The following is a 19,376-nucleotide window of genomic DNA, read 5'->3' as shown; positions in this document are numbered from 1 at the left end:
TATCCAAAAAGTCTAGTTGGAAGATGGTTCCTAGAGTTTATCATTAGAGTTGGACATTAGAGGTGGTCGTCATTTATTTAAAATAAATTTGTGAAGTTGGTGGGCTAAAAGTTAAAGCTAAAAATTCAACTCAATCTCTAAATGATAAAGAGAAATGCATGAATCAAATAGACCGTATAGCAATATTTGTTATAAGATTAACATTACATAAAATTAGAAAACATAAAACCATGTATATATACATAAGAAAATAGGAGTGGAATGAATTTACATTATCTGTTTAAGACAATTTTATTCACTTTACAAACTCAACTAACTTAATTTTAAGCTTCATATGAGAAGAGCCCTAATGATTATCTTTTAAAGGTAATTTGAAGGAAAAAAAATACATTTATTGATTAATTTATGATCATTACAATATACTTAATCTCTTTTTCAAGTTTATTAATTATGATTCATGAGAGGATGCTACTCTTTAGAAAGAGTCATTATCCAACAATAATTTTATGATAAGTTTATTAGGTGATTATGAACTTCACAATAGCTACAAATAATAATGTTGATTTCATATTTCGAAAGCACACATAAAAGTGTATTTTGGAGGAACCACTTTTAAGGGTAACTTCTCAATACAGTACATATGAAATGCCCAACTCAAATCAACCTTCTCAGCTCAAACAAAACATATCCACTAAGAGAGAAAAGTTATTACCATCAGATAATTCCATACGTTCATAGATTGTCCGTATAGGATGAGCTCAAATTTGAATAAAAAACTCCACAAATTTTACCAAATGAAATGAGAATCAAGATCTTACATAGTAATAATCCATGAATAATAGCAGAAATGAAATATCATATATTTTTTTTAGAAAAAACATACATTTTTAGTCTCTAAATTTTTTAAAAAATGTGTGTTTAGTTTTTAAGATGTATAGTTATCAAGTTTTTAATTCCTAAATTTTCAAGAATAGGTCTAGAGGATCATCGAAATAATCTTCTTAATTATTTTTAAAAAGTATATGATGTTTAAATTTTTTTAAAAAAAAATAGAAAGAAAAGATCTATAGTTTAATTTAAGAAATAAAAAATACTGAAAGCCAAGAAAGATATGTGAACCGGATGCTCTTATTCATAAAAAATTGAGATCAAGAGTACACATTCTAGAATCTACCTACCAAAGAAACTTATTTCTCAAAACTTGGAAACTAGAAAATCTAACCAAACAAACTTATTTTTCAAAACCAAAACTTGGGAAACTAAAATGGTAAATTTTGTACGATGGTGACCGTCACTTGCAACGCTCGAATTTACAGGAGACGTGGCTGTATCCGCCGGAGTTGGCATGTTTGAAGTGAAGGGCAGTGAGGAGGACGGAGCGTTGAGAGCTCAATAAGGCCCAGTTAAAGTGTTTGACAACAGAGAGTGGAGGGTAGGGGAAATGAAGGGAATTATAGGAATTAAGAAGCGCTGTTATGGCTTCCCTTAAAAGGGTCTTATAAGGGTCCCCTCGTCCTTGTAGTCCCTTCTCTAGGGTCAGGTCTGTTCCGTATCGCTTCGCTGCTATTACTCCAAAAACAACGGCTACCTTTGTGTCTGGGTTCACTGCCCTCCAATAGCATTTGTAATCTGGGTTTGTCCAATTCCTGAAAACAAATTTCGTCCATATTCTTTAACGAACATATAACAATAATATAATTAACACAACCAATGTAAACTTCACTTACTCATGTTGGCAAGCAGAAGAAGCTTCCAAGTACGGCATATGCGGCATCTGACGCATCGGCGGTGGAAACGATGGAAGCGGCGGAAGTGGCGGCAATTGGGGAAGTGGCGGCAATTGGGGAAGTGGCGGAAGTGGCGGCAGTTTTGGAATGGGCGGCAGAGAAGGTGGAGATGGTGGTTTCGGCCCAGGAACCGGAACATGACGACTACAAAACGGCTTTGGTTGAGCAGGTTGAGATACCAAAGGACCAACAAGCGAATACATTTCCAGGTTCAACAACCTAAACACCAACTTAAGACTCCTTGGCGGGCTACCAGGTACGGTACAGTTTGTCCTCGATCCCGGTGCGGCTCCACTAACCTTCGCAGTGCAACCCCTAAGATCAGGCGTTCCATCCACTTTCATCACAAAGCTTCCTAAAAAATTTGTGACGTCGTCTCTCACATTAAAAAATCCTCCTTTTCCATCCCCACAAGCTAACGTAACTTTAACTCCTGCAACGATTAAACTTTTTACTTAGTAAATATCTTCAAAGTACACTAAAATACTATAACCGTTTACGTAAACTTAATGATCATACCATTGACGGGAAGATCGAAATCGAAGAAAGATATTTGGCCATCTTTACACTGATCACAAAAGACAGTGCCAGAGATGATGGCTGCTCCATACGCGGTGGTGGCGGAAAGAAGAGATGCGACAAGAAAACAGAGCTTGAACTTGAAGAGAAGATCCATGGGAAAGAGAGAATTTAAGAGATGGTTGAAAAATAGAGATGAAAATGTTGTATTTATAACAAAAGCGTCAGAGGAAATTTAATGAAGCCAATGCGAAAAAAAGAACCTTTCAAAATTCAACTTTCAACTGCCCAAATTAATGGGAGGGTTGGTTAATATTTGATTATTTCTGTTTCTCTATTTCTCTATTTCTCTATTTCTCTATTTAATTTTAATTAGATTTACATGTCCCCTTAAAAAGGACATATTAATTAAATTTTTGATATTAACGTGACCTTTTGGTGTTGATTTGATAGGTTATTAAGTCCTAACAAAGAAAGACACCCAAAAAAAATTTGGACACTCATACCCATTCAAATTTTACATTAGAGTTTTTGAAAAAAGAAAAAGAAATTTGGTTTAGATTTTGTAGGTTGTTTCCAGATTAATTTACTGAGAGTTGTTATGGAATTGTTTGAGTTTTAAATATTCAAAAATGTTAGATTTTTACTTTTGAGTTTTGAAATTTGTTTCTAATTCATTCATGAAAAGTTAATGCATTAATTAAAACTCAAAAGTTTAAAACTCCAAAATTTTTCATTTTGGATTAGTTTATCAAAAAAAACTATTTTTCTCAACTTTTTTCTATTAAAAATTTTTCATTTTGGATTAGTTTATCAATTTTTAAGATCAAATTTAAACATTATACCCTTCTAAAGTTGTTATAAAGTCGAGTAAGTTATTTCATAAAATTAGTCGAGGTACGTATAAGTTGGTCTAATGGTCGTTGATATAAAAAAAAATCTTATAAAGTTGTGTATTTGTTTCTTTATTCTTGTATCATTTGAGATTTCAAAAACAAAAGTAAATTTTTTCAAAACTGTTATCCATTTTTATTATCATTTAGTTTTTTAAACATAAAACTTACATACTGCCATCACCTATGCATTTATTTGTTTGTTGTTTATTTCCCTACCACATTTTCAAAATTCTTGGCATGTTTTGAAACTAAAAAGTAATTTACATTTTTTATTTTACTTTTGTACTTTATCAAGACTTCATAGGTTTCTAATAGAAAAAAAAATGAAAAAGAAAACTATTGCAAAGAAATGGTGAAAAAGCATATGAAAAAAAATCCAAAATAATTACAAAATATATTTTTGAATTAACTTGAATTTTGAAATTATTTATCCAAAGTGTATAATAAATCAACATACCCATTTTTTGTTTAAAAAAAAATTGAATTTATATAACTTTATCATTTCAAACTCTTAATTATTAATTAAATATTATAATATGTTATAGAGTTAATTAAAGAGGAGAAAAATTATCTTTTTAGTCCTAAATTTTAAACAATACCTTTTTAGTTCTCAAGGCCTTAAAAGTAGATTTGATTTAAAATGACACGTAATTATTTAAAATTAAAATATATAATATTATTTCATGAATTTTTAATTTTTTAAAAAAAACTGAGACTAAATAGGTATGATTAAACCATATTTTTCAACACTTAAAAAAAAACTTGAAAATGTAATATTATATGTGTTAAAAATAGTTAATGATGGCAGGTGAAGAAAACCTACCACATGTACCAATATAAAAATATGAATATATGATTTTAAATTTATTTGAGTAAGAAACAAAATTGTTTAAAAATCTATTGACTTATTATGAAATTGAATAATTTAAAAATAATGTTACAATAAAACACAGAGGTCTAAAAAGCTCATGTTTAAAGCCTATAAATATATAGTTTTACATTATTGAGTACCAAATAATTGTAAATATTTTTTCTATATTTTTAATTTGTATTTCCAAAAAAGGAAATTTATAAGTCTCTCTTATTTTTCTACAAATATTATCAACCTAAATGTAATTTAATGTATAAATAATATATACTTTCTTTTCTTTTTGCTTCAGATGGATTGAACTGCAATTTTTAGTAAAAAAAATTTTACTTCCCTTATTATCAATTGATTTTGAGATGAAATTTATATGATATTTGAATCCATAAAATCTAAATGAATATTCAATCCAAAAAATGAAATTGAGATTTGATTAAAATTGGTGAACCCATAGATGGATCATCTTTTAAAGGGGCATGTTGAGATGATGAAAAATATTGGAAAGGCCAAAGGGACATACATTCTTCATTATAAGATATTATATCAAATAAGGTTAAGACAAACAGTAGAGAAAAATGAGGTAAAATGGACTAAGAGAAACTAAAACACCAAAAGAAGACAAAACCTTACAAAAGAGGTCTTGAAGAGAATAACCACACCTTGAGTCCTTCCAATAAAAGCTTCACGCTTGTAAAGCTACGCTGGTAGCACTATGACACAAAGGTTTCACACCAAACCTTACGTCTCAACCGATTATTTTCACTCAAGTGATATATTTGTATCCCATGCATCCTGGCCCAAATACTTTTTTCGAATTTCACTTGAGCACAACACACAAATCTTAGAAATTGCACGAACCTACGAACTAATTAATACTATTACATGTTTGTAAACAATCACGAATAGCAAACCAAGTAATTAATAAAAAGAATCTGGAATAAATATTTTTCAAAATAGAGTATGTTTAGATCATGTCACCAAAATGTGTCTATATATGCTCTAAGGAATTTCAAACACCAGCGGCCGAAAAAAAAAATCTAAATGATAAGGGATCCAAAGATATACTACAAAAAGAAAAAGTGATCTCCGGACACTTACAATCGTTGGAAAATGACCAAAAACCTATAAATTATAAGGATCCAAGATTCTTTTTCGATGTTGTCAGTTGGGAGTGTAGTTGGAAAATCTCCGTCATGAAGAGGAATTTCCAATGTCGGTTGATATTCCTTGAACTTCTGATGGGGTATCAACCGATGTCAGAAGTTATTTTAATCCCAACGAGGTGTTTAATGGTATGAGATTCTTAATTTTTCTTTGAATATTCATTATTAACTTGATTATTCTTTTAACTTTTCATCTTCCAAACCTAAAATTTATAGAGCACAAAAATCAATAATAATTAAATAAAGGAAAAGTTTTCACATACAATAAAAAAGTAAGCAATAGAGAAGTGTTTTATTTACATTAAGACTGTTGTTACATTAAACAAGGATATAGATGTAGTAAATAATAATGTTTACATATATACTACAAGATAAGTGTTTAATTTACATGTAGCTTTGTGACTCCCAAAGGTACTTCTAAGGCATCAAATTAATTACCTACAATAATATAGTTAAATTGTGACATTAGTAACAATTAATAACAATTTGCAAGCATAACCAATATATATTAAGAATATATCAAAGAAAACTCTACACTAAAAGTTAGACAAAACTACAAATGAAATTTAAACGGTTCCAAAGACTAGAATCTTTGCTAAAACGAGTCCAAAATTAGTCTAAATTAAAACGATCAAATTTAATCCAAAAAAAATTTAGAGCAACATTATCATCTAAATCTTAAGCAAAAGAACATCTAAGGTGTCATCTCGGCCACATAACAAACAAGAAAATGCAATCCAAACAACATATAATATAATTAAAGCTATAACTACAAAGTTTAACAATTACATTTGAATCTACCCATTTATTTTTTCTAACTCAAAATAGCTTATCCATTGAAAACAAAAGAGAGGTCTTGAAAGATGTAAAATAGAGGAAAATAAAGTAGCTACTTTTGATTATATATATAAAAAAAATGTGTTCTTACTTAATAAGAAAGGAAAAAGGAACGATTTCAAGAATGGTAAAAAGATCATAATCGTGACAAGATCAAAAACTTATCTACAACCAATGGAGGATGAATTCATTTTACAAGCCATTTCTATCCACTATTGCAAAGAAAATTTCATGATCAACGATGCTGTAATTAACTATTTGACAAACAAAATAGAAATAAAAAATATAAATGGATAACAACCAGTCATTCTACAACGAGCTATTAGTACACCATAAATTTAAACAATGATATCATTGAACAACCCCTAGTTAATTCCAACACATCAAGCTAAAAACGAGAGTAAAATATAAAAATTTACCATTTGTCAAGAAGATAAAATGAATCCTTAATACACTTGCCAAGAAAAAAACAAAGATACGACATTAGAAGAGATCAGGAAGAGAAAAATAAACATTTTAACGTAGTTGAGCTACAAAAAAAAAAAGAAAATCGTCATATAACTTTCTGAGAGCTTGTGGAGAGCCTCCCATGGGAGCATTGTCACGGAGAAGCACACCATCAATGTCAAATGCAATGCCAAACGTAGGTCTGCAACGCCAAACATGAGATGTAAGAACTTGATGAAACTCGCTTGAACTTATGGTTTCTTGGCAAAACTCAACCGAATTTGCTTCAATCTTCGCCTCTTTCTCATCATTAATGTATAAATGAAACATGTAAAGAAAAAACAAATAGAAAAACAACAATACCATGGAGGAAGAGGTCGTGACAGAGATGAAGACGTAGGGAGTGGCAACAATGGCAATGACGAAAAGAAAAAGATGGAGTGGTTTGGGGTTGGTCTGCAAGAGAAAGGCGGTGGCGTTGTGAGGGAGATGAAGAGTGAAAGATTAGGGTTAAAGTTGTGAAAAGAAATGAGACCTGAAAGTTAAACCCTATTTTTCAGGTTAATGATGTTGAGAGTTAGGCGAGAACTCTCGATGCTCGGGTCGGGAGCTCCCCTACAATTTTTTTCCAACTAAATCTTGACACCGTTGGTACAAGAGTTATGTCTTACTCTCGACGCTTGCTATAATCTGTTAGTAGATGTAGTTTCTCTCGATGCACTATCTTTCAACAGCTTTGTTTTGTCTCTGAAAATTGCTTTTTTCGTAGTGATAATAAAAAATAAAAATGAGTAGTGATTAATTTCTTTTTATGAACTTTCTACAACTTTTACTTACATGTTTGATTCTTTGGTTCCACATGATTACCAAAAATAAAGAAAAGAAAAAGAAAAACCTCTTCCTAATGTAAGAGTTAAATAATCATATAACTACAAATCTTCATAATTTACCCTATTAAAAAAAGATAGAGAAACAAAAGAAAAGAAAAACTTGATAATTTATTTATATATAAAAAAGAATGGATCCAACTTTTCTTTCTCAAAAAATAAAATAAAAGTAGAATCTTGTAGGGGTTGAGAAATGGCAGTTTTGTTTCATACAATAGTTAACGATTTTAGAAAAAAATTCACACTTTTGATTCATTAGATTTAGTTTAGGTTGCAATTTGGTGATGAAATTTTTTGAGTTTAATTTTCTTTTGGTACCGTTGATCCTTACGTCAATTTTACCCTTAGAAATAATCATGGTGTGATTTGTAGTTGAACTTTATCATACCGAAGTTAGTTAGATATAGACGGTTGAAAATAAGGTTTAGTGATCCTTTGTTCAATAAAAAGATTATTGAAAATGTGACCAAATTAGTCAATTAGATGAGAATATGATAACGTGTAAACAAATAAAAATAATTACATTTATTTTTGTACTAATCGTTTTGAGATGAAAGGAGAAACATAAATTCACAAGACTATGTTTAAAGTAGTTAGATCGATATCATATCAGTGTGGAGATATGTTGAATATATCATTCTTGTTAGGCATTTTTTTTCCTTTTTACTTTCTTTTCTCTAGTTCCTTTATTCTTTTCTTTTTGATACAATTAGTCAAACATCTTTTGATACATCATCATCTATAAAGTAATTGTATTATATTCTTTTACTTTCGGTTAACTAATATGTAATTAAGTTGATTGAATATTGTTTCATTGACATAAAATTTATACCAATTGATTTCGACATATCAAAGGTTTGGTTCTCTAATTCCATGTATTAGTTAGAAAAGAAACGAAAAAAATTAAAATCGTCTAGCCTCCTCCTATTTAATTCTAATGCATGCTTATCTCCTTTTCACTTAGGTCAAATTTGTTATATATATATATATATATATATATATATATATATATATATATATATAATTCATTAAACACATTCTATAATTTTTTCTTTTTTTTGGATGATCTTTCAAACAAAAACTTATAATTTTTTTTTTCTTTTAAGGTTAAAATAACAATATTTACTTTAACTTTTAAGGCACAATTTGATACAATAAATTATACAACTTAACATAAAACAAATTTGGAGATAAAATTAGAATTTTCCCTCTATTAAACTTTTTCCTTTTTTGTCTTTCATTTTTACCCCTTTATTCCTAATATAATCCATGACATAAATTATTTAAAACAAATACTTTCAAATATAACAAATATTAAAAATATTAACAAAATATAACAAATCAACACTAATTCTCAATCTTTTTTAAAACTTTCTTTAACATATAGATTATGATAAATTTTAAAAATATATAAAAGAGTGTCATTTTAGCTCTCTTTTTAGAAAGATTTCTACGTTAGGTCAGTGGAATAAAAGTAACTTTTATTTTTAAAAAATATTTTAAGTACTTCTCCAAAGTATTCTTAGAGAAAAATGCTTTCACTTAAAAGAAAAAAAAACTTATTTTTTCTTAAAAAAAGATATCTGAAACTCATCCTTTTAATTTTAATAAATATGTTATAGCTTTTTAGGTATATCATTATTTCACATCTTGAAATCAATTTCTAATATTAGAGAGAATATTTATGACTCCCATATACACACATGCCTATGGCAATACTATTGTTGGCCAATCTGTCACAACCCTTCACTAATTTTTTAGTTACTTCCCCTCCTACAAATATGAATAATTTCCAAATTATTTCAATTTTAAGAAACTAATGGTCAAAACTCTAGCTTAATTTATTGGTTCATAAGTGTCCACTAACACACACCAATATATGTCGTTTACTAAGTGTGTTAGCTATGTCGATAGGTAAATGAAGAACGTATATCATTAGAAAGAATGTTTTTAGAATGCATTACGACGTTATTAGGGTAGAGTTTATATACTACAGTACTTGTTTAAACTATAGAGTACAAAACGTAAATAACTACATATGCTCCACACGGGTTGTTTGTAGCGTCATATAGTGAATCCAAGACGTTCCAACGTTTAAGGTTTAAGAGATGTGTTACATATAGAACCATATAAACCATATGCTAGTCACGTGTTATCTTTATATTTTGTACTATATTGTTTTTGAAGACAATTAATCACATTATTCATAAACTTTATAATTTTATATATAGACTTTTATTTGATAATTTTTGTCATATCACCTTTGTCACAACCACTTCTTGTCTACTTTGCATGAATACAATCACACCCCACTAAAATATTATAGAATATGAAGTGTCAAAAGGCAGAAATGGTTGGATAATGAATAGAATGTGTTTCACCATATTCTTAGAGACTAATCCCAATTACTTTTGCCTCTAATTATTCTGTCATATAGGTTTAGATTCCAATATAGTTTTATTATATTGAAGATTAGAATCAAGTTAGTTCATGACCATTTACTTGCATTTTCCACCACCAAACAAGTCATCATCCACCAAATCTCAAATATATCAAATAAAGTCTTGATTATTGTTTATAAATTAATACTAGTTCAATATCTATTTTCTACTGAGTGTTTATTAAAATATCACTTTAATTCATGTGGTATAGTTAATAAAATATCAGTTTAGTGTGATACTATGTGATCTTACAATATTTGAACGTTAAACAAAACTGGATTAAGCACAGCCACCCTTTAACACTGTTTTTTTGCCTTGATCAACCCATGAGGGTTATTTTGATCTCTAAATTTACTTATTTATTTCATGATTCATGTACTTTCACCCGAAAGCTCGGCTTACTAAGCTTTTTCAGCAGGAGCCATGAAGAAGTAATTTGATGATCACTTCTGCTGGGTAAAAAAAAACACAACTAGTAAATTACAAATCAATTAGTCGTATGATTGTACCATTCCGAATAAATCTTGTACATACATGACAAGGAAAACATAGACAGCAAGCATTTAAACTGACAGATCATTAAACATACATATAGCATCACACACCATTTATCAAGAAAGGAGAAATGAAAAGAAAAAAGAGCATTTCTAAATTTTCAACTCTAAGTACACTTGTACTAATAAAAAAATGGTCGAAACACGAATGCATTTGGCTACTTTAGCCTTTCATTAAGGTTTCGAACTGAAATTGAGCCAAAACACTAGTCTTCTAAATCTCTTTCTAGGTCATAATTTCAATTCAAGATTCTAATAGATTTCTACTTCTAAACCAATTGTTTAAGGATACAAGAGAGTTAGAAGAGAGCCCCATCTAGGAAACTTAGACTAATAATCAAGGGTAATACTGTAACTAGTATGAATATGGATGTTTTTGAAACCTATAAAGATCAAGGTTCTTTCGTAATTTAGACATAACTTTGAGGGCAATAGAAACAATTGCCAGGCTGAAAAGGCTGGACATGAGAAAGATATCCCACTGTTTCCAATTCATCAAACAACCAACTTTCAGACAATAATGCATAACCCCAGAACTATAAATAAAAAGACTAGGCAATCACATATGTTGGGGGATTGGGAAAGAAGAAATTATCACAATTTGTTCTGTAAAGTAATACAAGGTCAGAAAGCAGAATGAAACTCATAAGAATTTCTCAACAAAACACAAAACTGATTTTAGTAACAACAACAGTACAGTTAAACAGTATTTCTCAGGGACACCAACAAGAGGTAGAAATGAATCCAAATAAAAAAGGCCTAATTAGCACAGCTACCATAAACCTACCAAAATTGCACAATGTCCTGTACTTGATCCACATCAATAACACTCGCAGAACAAAAAAATTTATATGTATGGTTCGATCTGTTTTTTTTTTTTTTTTTTTTGGGGGGGGGGGGGGGGGGGACGAGAATAACTCACAAAGTAACCATAGAAGAACACAGTTAATAATTCAAGAGCTTTCAATAATGAATATCAGCAAACTTCAGTTCAACTTTGGTATCAGTTGCATATAATAGCTTCTTCAATTTTCCTCAGCAGGTCCATCTTCAACCAATTCAGCACTGAGACACCAAATCAAATAACTGAATCATCATGATCTAGAACAAAATATTCAACCAATAGATTCAATATTTTCATAGAAGGACAAAATACAAAGCTACATTATACAGATTTGCCAATTTTAATCTCTCCATGATCATGCAAGAATCGCTAAAAGAAGTTCAAAGTTTCAACATACATCGATATGGTTAATTGCTTCTAGTTCAAGATAAAATGGGGAAAAGGAGCAACCTTCGAAAGCAGGTTATATGAAAAGTATTTTCCATTTAGATCCAAGAGATAACAAAAAGCCCCTAAAACTATCATTTACACAGAGCTCAACTGGTCACAGGTATCTTCGCTTTCAAACCATACACGTCTGTTATCATCATTATGAGAGAAAAGGCATCATCATAAAGGTGCAAAATACAAGAATTATCTTGTTTATTTAGGTAATCAACACAACAGACATGTGTAATTGATGATTTCCATCTCAAATGTTGCTTGTTTAGTTTGCCTAATACGTCTAAATCTACATGAATTCTAGAAGAAAAAAAAAGCAGCAAATGAAGCAGTTTGTTCAAAGGACAACCAAGATCACATATAAAGCACCATAACGCACTAACAAATACAAGGGAACAACTACAAAACAAATGCACAGACTACTCACCAAAAGCAGCAAAAACAGAGTTTTCAAGTAAAACACAAACCTTTGGGGACGAGACTCCACAGACTCCGGCTTCCTCCAAGTCCTTCCCGAATCCGGAGACCGACCACTTCGAGCTCCAAAGCCTTTTTTTCTTTCAAACGAAGCTCCACTAGATGTCTCTGCCCTTTCAACCGTGTCCTTAATTTTCACCGATTCGAGTTGCTCATCAATTTTCTTCCAATCCTGCCCCTTTTCAGCCAATACCTCTTCCCTTGGTCTTGCATTTCCAAAAGGATTAGACCCCTTTGGCTTTACTGCAACACCAGAAGCCTCCTGATTACCATTGTTCAAAGGGATTGAACGAGGCTGCAGATTAAGCCTCGGCCTCTCACCAATTCCACTTCTAACCCCTTCAGATCTTTTGCCCCAATTCTCTGAATCAGCGCTACCACCATTTTCACCAATTCCACCTCTAGCCCCATCAGGCTTTCTGCCCCAATTGTCTGAATCGGCGCCACCGCCGCTCGTGGGAAATCCTCCTCTTCGCTCTCTGTCAAAACCGCCTGATCTCCGTCCTTCAGAAGGTGTAAAGCTCTTGCTTGATACCCAACTATCCGATTCATCGGCTTTCGACGAGTGCGAATCGAAAAAACCTCCACCTCCTCCTCTCTCTCTCCTCTCAAACCCATTACCCACCATAGGCTTCTTCCCGGCTCCCCAATCATCAATCTCATCAGCCCTAGAGGGTAACGATTCCCTTCTGAATTCTCTATCAGATCCATCATTAGTCCTCCTTGACTCATCAAAAACCCTAGAACTCCGTCGAGAATTCGGCGAATCTTCCGAGTTAGAATACCGATTCCCCCTGTCATACAAACTATTCTGACCCCAACTCTTGAACCCACCACCAAGACGGTTACGGTCCATTTCCTCCGCCGTTCTCTGACGAGGACCCGTGGGAAGCATCATTAGATCTTCAGCCGTAAGACCCTTCGGATCACTGGATTGAGCGGACGGCTTTGGACCCCCATAAGTCTGAAACTCCGACAAAGGAATAGACTGACCTTTCTTCTTCTTAGGCTTGGTGGCGGCCGCGGCGGCAAGGGATGGAAAGTCAGCACTGGGTTCCTCCTGGTGGCGAGACTGTTCCTCCTGGTCCTTGAGAAGCTCTGCCTCGTGCTCCTCCGCATCCAAAGCCCATGCTCCAGGCTTTCCCCACGGTGAGACAGTCGCCGCCATGTCGTCGGTTGAGTTTGTGGCCGGAGAATCTTGTTTCTTCGCTGTGTGGTTTTGTTGCGTTCGTTGGCAGCGAAAATAAGCGGCAACAAACGCCTCTCTATTTCCTTTTTATTTTCCTAATTTTATAGACACAAAAGAGTTATCATCCGACGGCTGAGATCTCGTTTCCCAATATTATCAACTGACGTGTACGTCTTTACCTCTTCTAATATTATTTCTTCTTTTCATATTATTATTATTAACTATTTCAAATAAAAAAATTCACAAACAAAATCCGTTTAGATAAAACATTTGTTTAAAATACATTTCACAAATAGTTTTTTCTTTTCTTTTTTTACTTTTTTTAATTAAACACTTTCTAATCCAAATACACTAAAAATCCAGCCTTGAATTATCTAAAAAAAGAACAACCTTATTTTGTAGTAAAAAAAGAAACAAATTTAATTTAGAAAAGTTTGCAAATATATCCATCAAAATCAAAATATTATGATATATATACATAGTATAGAAAACTGATAGACTCTTGTAACCGTTTGTGACCCAATATTAATAAATCATAAAGTATCAATAATACACGACATCAAAACACAAAAATTCATTATAATTGAATTTGTTATTAAGGATACATATTTTAGAAATTTTTTCAAATATAGAAAAATTGACAAATTATTTATCCTCATCCAACAAAACTACTAAACAATAATTTTTTAAATGTAAATATTTTGTCTTATATTTTTTTACAATTTTTCAATATTTTACCCATTTTTGACTATTTTCCTTTACTAAATTGAAATGTCATTGTATTTTTGTTTATTCTCTCCAAAAATATTACCAATTACAATTATTGTTTATGTTATTGTTTATGTTAGTTGGTTTGTTATAGTATGAGTAAATATAACCAACTTATTTTAAAAGGTGATATAATCTATCTTCTAATTCAATAAATAAATTACACTGTTAAAAATTATACTTGCTACTTCTTTTCTTTTTTTCTTTTTTAAGAGTGGGAATTTGAAATTCATGATTTATATAACTTTGAATAGTTTTATATATATAAACAATTCTCAAGTTATTGTGCGTAGATATGTATAATGTATATGAAAAAGTGCTCAAGTTTGATGCGTAATTAATGAAGATACCAACACAAACATATGGAGAATGTTTGATTCTTTTCTTAAGGTTTATAAGTGCTAGATGTTCATGATAGAAAGTGATAGGTTTTGAGTGCTGGTTAGTGATGAACTTTTATTAAATTTTGTTAGTTATAGATAGTTATATCATATTTATCTTAATAACAATGTATTTGAACAACATTTTCTTGAAGTTGAATATGATATTCATCTTCACCTTGTCGACGAGGAGGAGGAGATTGATGAAGGAGAGAAAATCAAAAGAATGGAAAAGAAAAAACAAGTGAGAAAAAGGTATAATATCGGTTGGATTTTAAAAAATAACGATAGTGATACACAATGATAATATTCTTCTCCTAACTTGAAAACACTTAGATGGTAAATATAGAAAATAAGATATTACTCTTTTTATGTTCAACTAAGATATCATTGACATGTTTACGATTATGATCATGTTATCCATGTATGTTGTGATAGACACTAATTATAGTCTATAGTCATCATCTACAACCCTAGAATTACAAAGAACAATTATAAATAGTATAGTGATTAAAAATGCTTAAATAGTTCTGAGTATGACATATAATTAATCCTATGTAATATGACGTAGTTGAAAAGAATATAAGATATAGTCAATTTTTATCATGACATGTCTTCTCTTTTTTTTTTTTTTTTTCATGAGATGATTTATTTTTTCTTTGTGTGTGGGTTGTTTCAATCATCGATGAGAACATAGGTCATGTTCTTAATGGTATCGAGAGAATAATCAAATCTTGTTAAAACTTTCTTGTGAAGATAAAAGAATCTCACGTTTAGAAAAACTTAATTAAGTTATTTTAATAGATCTTATAAAAAGCTTAAGAAGCATTATCGTGGAATTGAAAGGATCTCAAACTTTGCGGTAACCTAAGTTGGGACTTATGAGTACTTTATCGTAACTACTAACCAATTTATATAATAAAGTTTCTTTTCCACCTACACAACCAATCTATATGTATATTATATTGCACAAAATTGTTATTATGTATATTATATTACTTACCACTTTATATAATAAAGTTTCTTTCCCACAAACACAACCAACTTGTATCTCACTATCTTTGTTATTCTGTTTGTTAGTAATCATGTTTCAATTTCCCGTGTTAGATCCAAATTATTTTTATAGGGAGTTAATTATGTAAAAGTAGTAAAAGCAACGTTTATAAGCTTAGTATATATTTTCAAAAAAACAACCCATTTGACAACTATGCAATTTCTAAAAATTCAGCCTAAGAACACTATCCAAGGCTAAATGTCTTCTTCAGTATCTATGTAATTTAAAACATCCAAACAAATATTCAAAATTTATTTTTGTTTATGTCTACGAATTCAACTCTGAAAACCCAAAAACAAAATAATTATTAACTGTCTAAACAAATAGTCACAAAATTAAGTCAAAAGTATCATTTGATTTTCAATTTTAATTTTGAAATTCATATAATCTATGCCAAAGAAAAATAATAACTCACAATGCCCCCAGCAATTCGAAAAACAAGCAGAAATACGGATGAACTTTAATAGACAAAAGCACAAGGTTTGACAACCCAATTCATTGATATATCACCTACATCTAGAAATTGTTCGTCTAGAAAAGATACTTTTCCTAATAGAAATCAAGGAGTTACAATGTCATACTTATTTGTAAATGTCAACAAATACAATAAAGCACGAGTGTGCGACAAACTTTTAAAGAGATTTAAAACTTTTCTTCAATTACAATCATTCTATCTTCAAGTGAAGACGACTCCACTTAATTAATTTAGTCTTCCCTAAGTTTGATAATCCCTTCTCAACCAAACATCAAAATGATCTAGAACACAACGTCGAGATCAACAAAACCTTTGATTTACAATCTATAAGATTGACATACAGCCATGTCCTACGACCACCCCACAAACAAAAACTTCAATATAAGATACCAAAAGCGAAAACCCCAGCAACATACAACTTGACCTTATGTAGAATAAAACAAGTGAAATAGTTACGTAGAGTTTTTCCAATTAGGAAGAAATAATCAACAGGATCAAGATTTGATCCTGAGAAACGTGTAGAACATTACCTGAAATATCAGGAAATGCCCAAAGAGCAAAACCAAGACCTTAAACAAGAATTCTATTTCTAAATCTCTTAACAAAATTTTAAATTTTAAGCTTATAAATCATACTAACAAACTTTTGTGTTTTGTTACCCACTTTGATTTCCAAAGTTTTTTCTAACAAATAAGTTTTTAATTTTTTAGAATTCTTTCACTGTTCCCTATTTTCCACCACATTTATCTAGTAATTCACTTGTAATTATGTTGAAATTGTACAATTCTATTTCATTGTTCCCTACTGATCTCATCATAATGATTTACTACTACTGTTCTAGCTAAAACGAAATTAGATGCCTATACGGGAAACGCCGAAATATATACAAAGTTACTACAATTTCTCAAATCACTTTTGAAAAAGAGAGAAGTAGGAGAATCATGCCTCTTTTGACGAAAATTCGAAATCTCTATATGCTTCAAAAACATTGGTTCTCACAACTTTTCAATCTGCACCAAGCCAGGATAGACAAACGACAGTATCTGCTTCAAGGAATATACTGATTGTTTCAAGAATGCATGACCCTCAACACCTACAGTTAATTAAATGAGGGGTCAACAGAGGAGATTGAAAAATAAATAGTATCAGGATCACCTGCATTGTGCAATAATAGATCTTACCTTTCAATAATAATTTGACTTCCCTTGAGAAGTCTTCCACTCGGCCTAATACGGTTCGTATTCCACAAATCTGCACAACACAGTGTTCCAAGTACAGTGTCATCTCCATAATTTGCAACAGCAAACGGCAGAAATTCTGGACATCAATATCAATATGCTTGGCTTCAGTATCACAGAGCTCGCAAATGATAGCCATTGCTTGATCCTGTATCATAAACACGGTAAAACATCAGGATCTTGACAATCACTAACGTTTTCCAAGTGCTAGCAAAGAATAGAAAGAAAAAACTGAAGTGCAGATCACTAAAAATCCAATGTTGAAGTATACTAATAGGCTTTTGCAGCCATTACAGCAATACCTGCAACCCATGTAAAATTTCAGGCATTGGTAGCTCCGGAAAATGTGTGAGGTCAACATAACCTACATCTTCAGCCTTTTGAGCTGCCCCCTCAGCTTGTAGACATAAAAACTTCAAAAGAAGAAATGTAATTGTATAGATATGCATGGCCAGAGTATCAGAGAAATGTGTTGGACAAACTGGATCTGAATTTTCGGTGGTTTGATCCTTGACTATCAAAGACGTTGAGGGTGCAGTGAACTCGGATTTTGATCCGCAAGCGAGTGGCGAAAGAGCAAACCATCCACTTTTGCTCTGGATAAACGATGGTTTCTTGCAATGATCAAACTCCTCTTTGAGATTTGGAGGGCATGTGAAAGGAGCAACCTTTGCAGGAGATTCTCCATGGCGATGAGTAACTCGACTAACAAAAGCCAGCATGTGTATGCATTTCTCACGCAGCTGGGAATCAATTTCTTTAGTTGCCTTTGCCCAAGAGTTCCTATGTCTTGCTAGCACGCACATCAGCATGAGAGTTTGCTCTGTCTCCCTGAGAGCACAGAGAGAAGTTTTAGTTCTTTGAGTCCGTGACCTTTTCTTGTCGTGCTCATCAGGGGAGAAGTCTGGTGCATTGAGATGGTAGGAGATCAGATAAACTTTCTCTGAGAAAAAGTAGTTCATCACATTATCAAGAACATCAAGATAAGAACCATCTCCCAAAGATTGCACTACAGCAGTGATAACAGCTAATCCAAGTTTCCAAATTAGTTGGTGATTTTGATTGTTATAGTTGGATTGCGAGCAAATACTGTCATCCAAAAATCGAGTAAACAACAACTGAAGATATGACAAGAGACCAGATGATATGAGCATATTAGCACCCCCCCGTACACGAGCAAGGGTCAAGAAGAACTTCATTAATACAGGGACAGAAGACAAACTTTTTTCATCCTGAAGCTTCAGAAAAAGATGTTGCAGCTGAAGATGCTTTTGTAGGACGGGAAGCCATGTCTCAGAGGACAAAAAATTTCTAAGTATCAAGTCTAGAGTAGTCAAAGCCAGGGTGCAGTGCTCAGCATTTGTGATAAAGCTACATACTATAGGTAAAAGACCCAACAATACATTAGAAAATTCAGCTAAGTCTTTTACATATTCGGGATTACGTTGTCGATCTGAAAATGAATTAAGATCATGACATTCCAAAGAAGAAAGAACCAACTTCAGCAAGAGATTAATTGTCTTATGAGCTCCAGCAACCGGTTGGATGCAACTCAACTGTTTAAGACCGGAGCCTGAGGTCTTTAAAATAAGTGCACAAACAGACAGAGGCACAACTTTATCTGCAGATCTGATAAGAAGAGTTACCAATTCCAATTGGGCAGTAAGAAAAGAAAGGACACAATTGGAGGCACCCAAACCAAATGCTAATGATTCAATAGTCACGTCGAGATATTGCCACATGTCTGCAATGCAATATCTAACAAGATGATCAATGATCTTTCTTCTAATTGTAGTTTCTTTCTCCAATGTCTGCACATATGTAGATTTAACATACAAATTAGCAAATAATCAAAAGCAAAAGTGTAGAAATGCTTTTATTCTCAAAATTAAAGACAAAAGGAACAAACATGCGATAAAATGAGAGGAAGGCAAATTGCAAGATTGCAATCCTATTTTTGGACTTTAGAGGACAATAATTATGTGATGGATATAACCAAATTTCTAACAAAATCATGTATTTAGGAATTAGTATCTAGTAAAAAAAAAGAACAAAAAGATATGATCCTAGTCTGATCAGAAGGCTAGTTTAATTTGTTCACATTTTTTTATTCT

The 19,376-nt window shown here is 31.7% G+C and overlaps 3 protein-coding genes across 4 annotated transcripts in view; all 3 read right to left on the bottom strand.

The window, feature by feature from the left end:
• Window positions 1-1,110: 1,110 nt before the first annotated feature.
• On the bottom strand, window positions 1,111-2,508 carry LOC101204870 (protodermal factor 1). The gene is made up of 3 exons (XM_004147018.3): window positions 2,307-2,508; window positions 1,728-2,220; window positions 1,111-1,646 (listed from the first exon to the last, which is right to left on the bottom strand). Exons 1-3 carry the CDS (start codon window positions 2,461-2,463, stop codon window positions 1,292-1,294), a joined length of 1,005 nt encoding a protein of 334 aa, XP_004147066.3. The 5' UTR covers window positions 2,464-2,508; the 3' UTR covers window positions 1,111-1,291.
• An 8,517-nt stretch (window positions 2,509-11,025) lies between these two features.
• LOC101214573 (eukaryotic translation initiation factor 4B3) lies at window positions 11,026-13,436 on the bottom strand. Of its 2 annotated transcripts, none has more exons than XM_031881224.1 (2): window positions 12,149-13,436; window positions 11,026-11,497 (listed from the first exon to the last, which is right to left on the bottom strand). In XM_031881224.1, exons 1-2 carry the CDS (start codon window positions 13,324-13,326, stop codon window positions 11,491-11,493), a joined length of 1,185 nt encoding a protein of 394 aa, XP_031737084.1. In that variant the 5' UTR covers window positions 13,327-13,436; the 3' UTR covers window positions 11,026-11,490. The 2 variants fall into 2 exon arrangements, with proteins under 2 accessions (XP_031737084.1, XP_004147022.1); XM_004146974.3 differs by having other exon boundaries at window positions 11,026-11,461; window positions 12,149-13,432.
• Window positions 13,437-16,638: 3,202 nt separating this feature from the next.
• Window positions 16,639-19,376, bottom strand: part of LOC101204633 — a 43,742-nt gene continuing 41,004 nt past the window's right edge. Inside the window, exons 30-32 of the mRNA XM_011650982.2 lie at window positions 17,565-19,073; window positions 17,206-17,410; window positions 16,639-17,117 (exon numbers count right to left, since the gene is read on the bottom strand). Of these exons, the coding sequence (XP_011649284.1) occupies window positions 17,020-17,117; window positions 17,206-17,410; window positions 17,565-19,073 (1,812 nt within the window). The 3' untranslated portion in view covers window positions 16,639-17,019. The remainder of the gene's footprint in view (window positions 17,118-17,205; window positions 17,411-17,564; window positions 19,074-19,376) is intronic.

This window comes from Cucumis sativus, chromosome 2 (genome assembly GCF_000004075.3).
Source record: "Cucumis sativus cultivar 9930 chromosome 2, Cucumber_9930_V3, whole genome shotgun sequence".
Taxonomy (NCBI): Eukaryota; Viridiplantae; Streptophyta; class Magnoliopsida; order Cucurbitales; family Cucurbitaceae; genus Cucumis; species Cucumis sativus.
Note: the sequence above shows the minus strand (reverse complement) of the source record. Positions and strands in the feature narration are given on the sequence as shown.

Excerpts from the sequence above, each read along its gene's own strand:
- LOC101204870 (XM_004147018.3), bottom strand. The coding sequence starts at position 2,463 with ATGGATCTTCTCTTCAAGTTCAAGCTCTGTTTTCTTGTCGCATCTCTT. Across the intron at positions 2,221-2,306 it reads TTTCGATCTTCCCGTCAATG|GAGTTAAAGTTACGTTAGCT; the intron begins GTATGATCATTA and ends TAATCGTTGCAG. Across the intron at positions 1,647-1,727 it reads TCTTCTGCTTGCCAACATGA|GAATTGGACAAACCCAGATT; the intron begins GTAAGTGAAGTT and ends ATTTGTTTTCAG.
- LOC101214573 (XM_004146974.3), bottom strand. The coding sequence starts at position 13,326 with ATGGCGGCGACTGTCTCACCGTGGGGAAAGCCTGGAGCATGGGCTTTG. Across the intron at positions 11,462-12,148 it reads GTGGAGTCTCGTCCCCAAAG|TGCTGAATTGGTTGAAGATG; the intron begins GTTTGTGTTTTA and ends TTGGTGTCTCAG.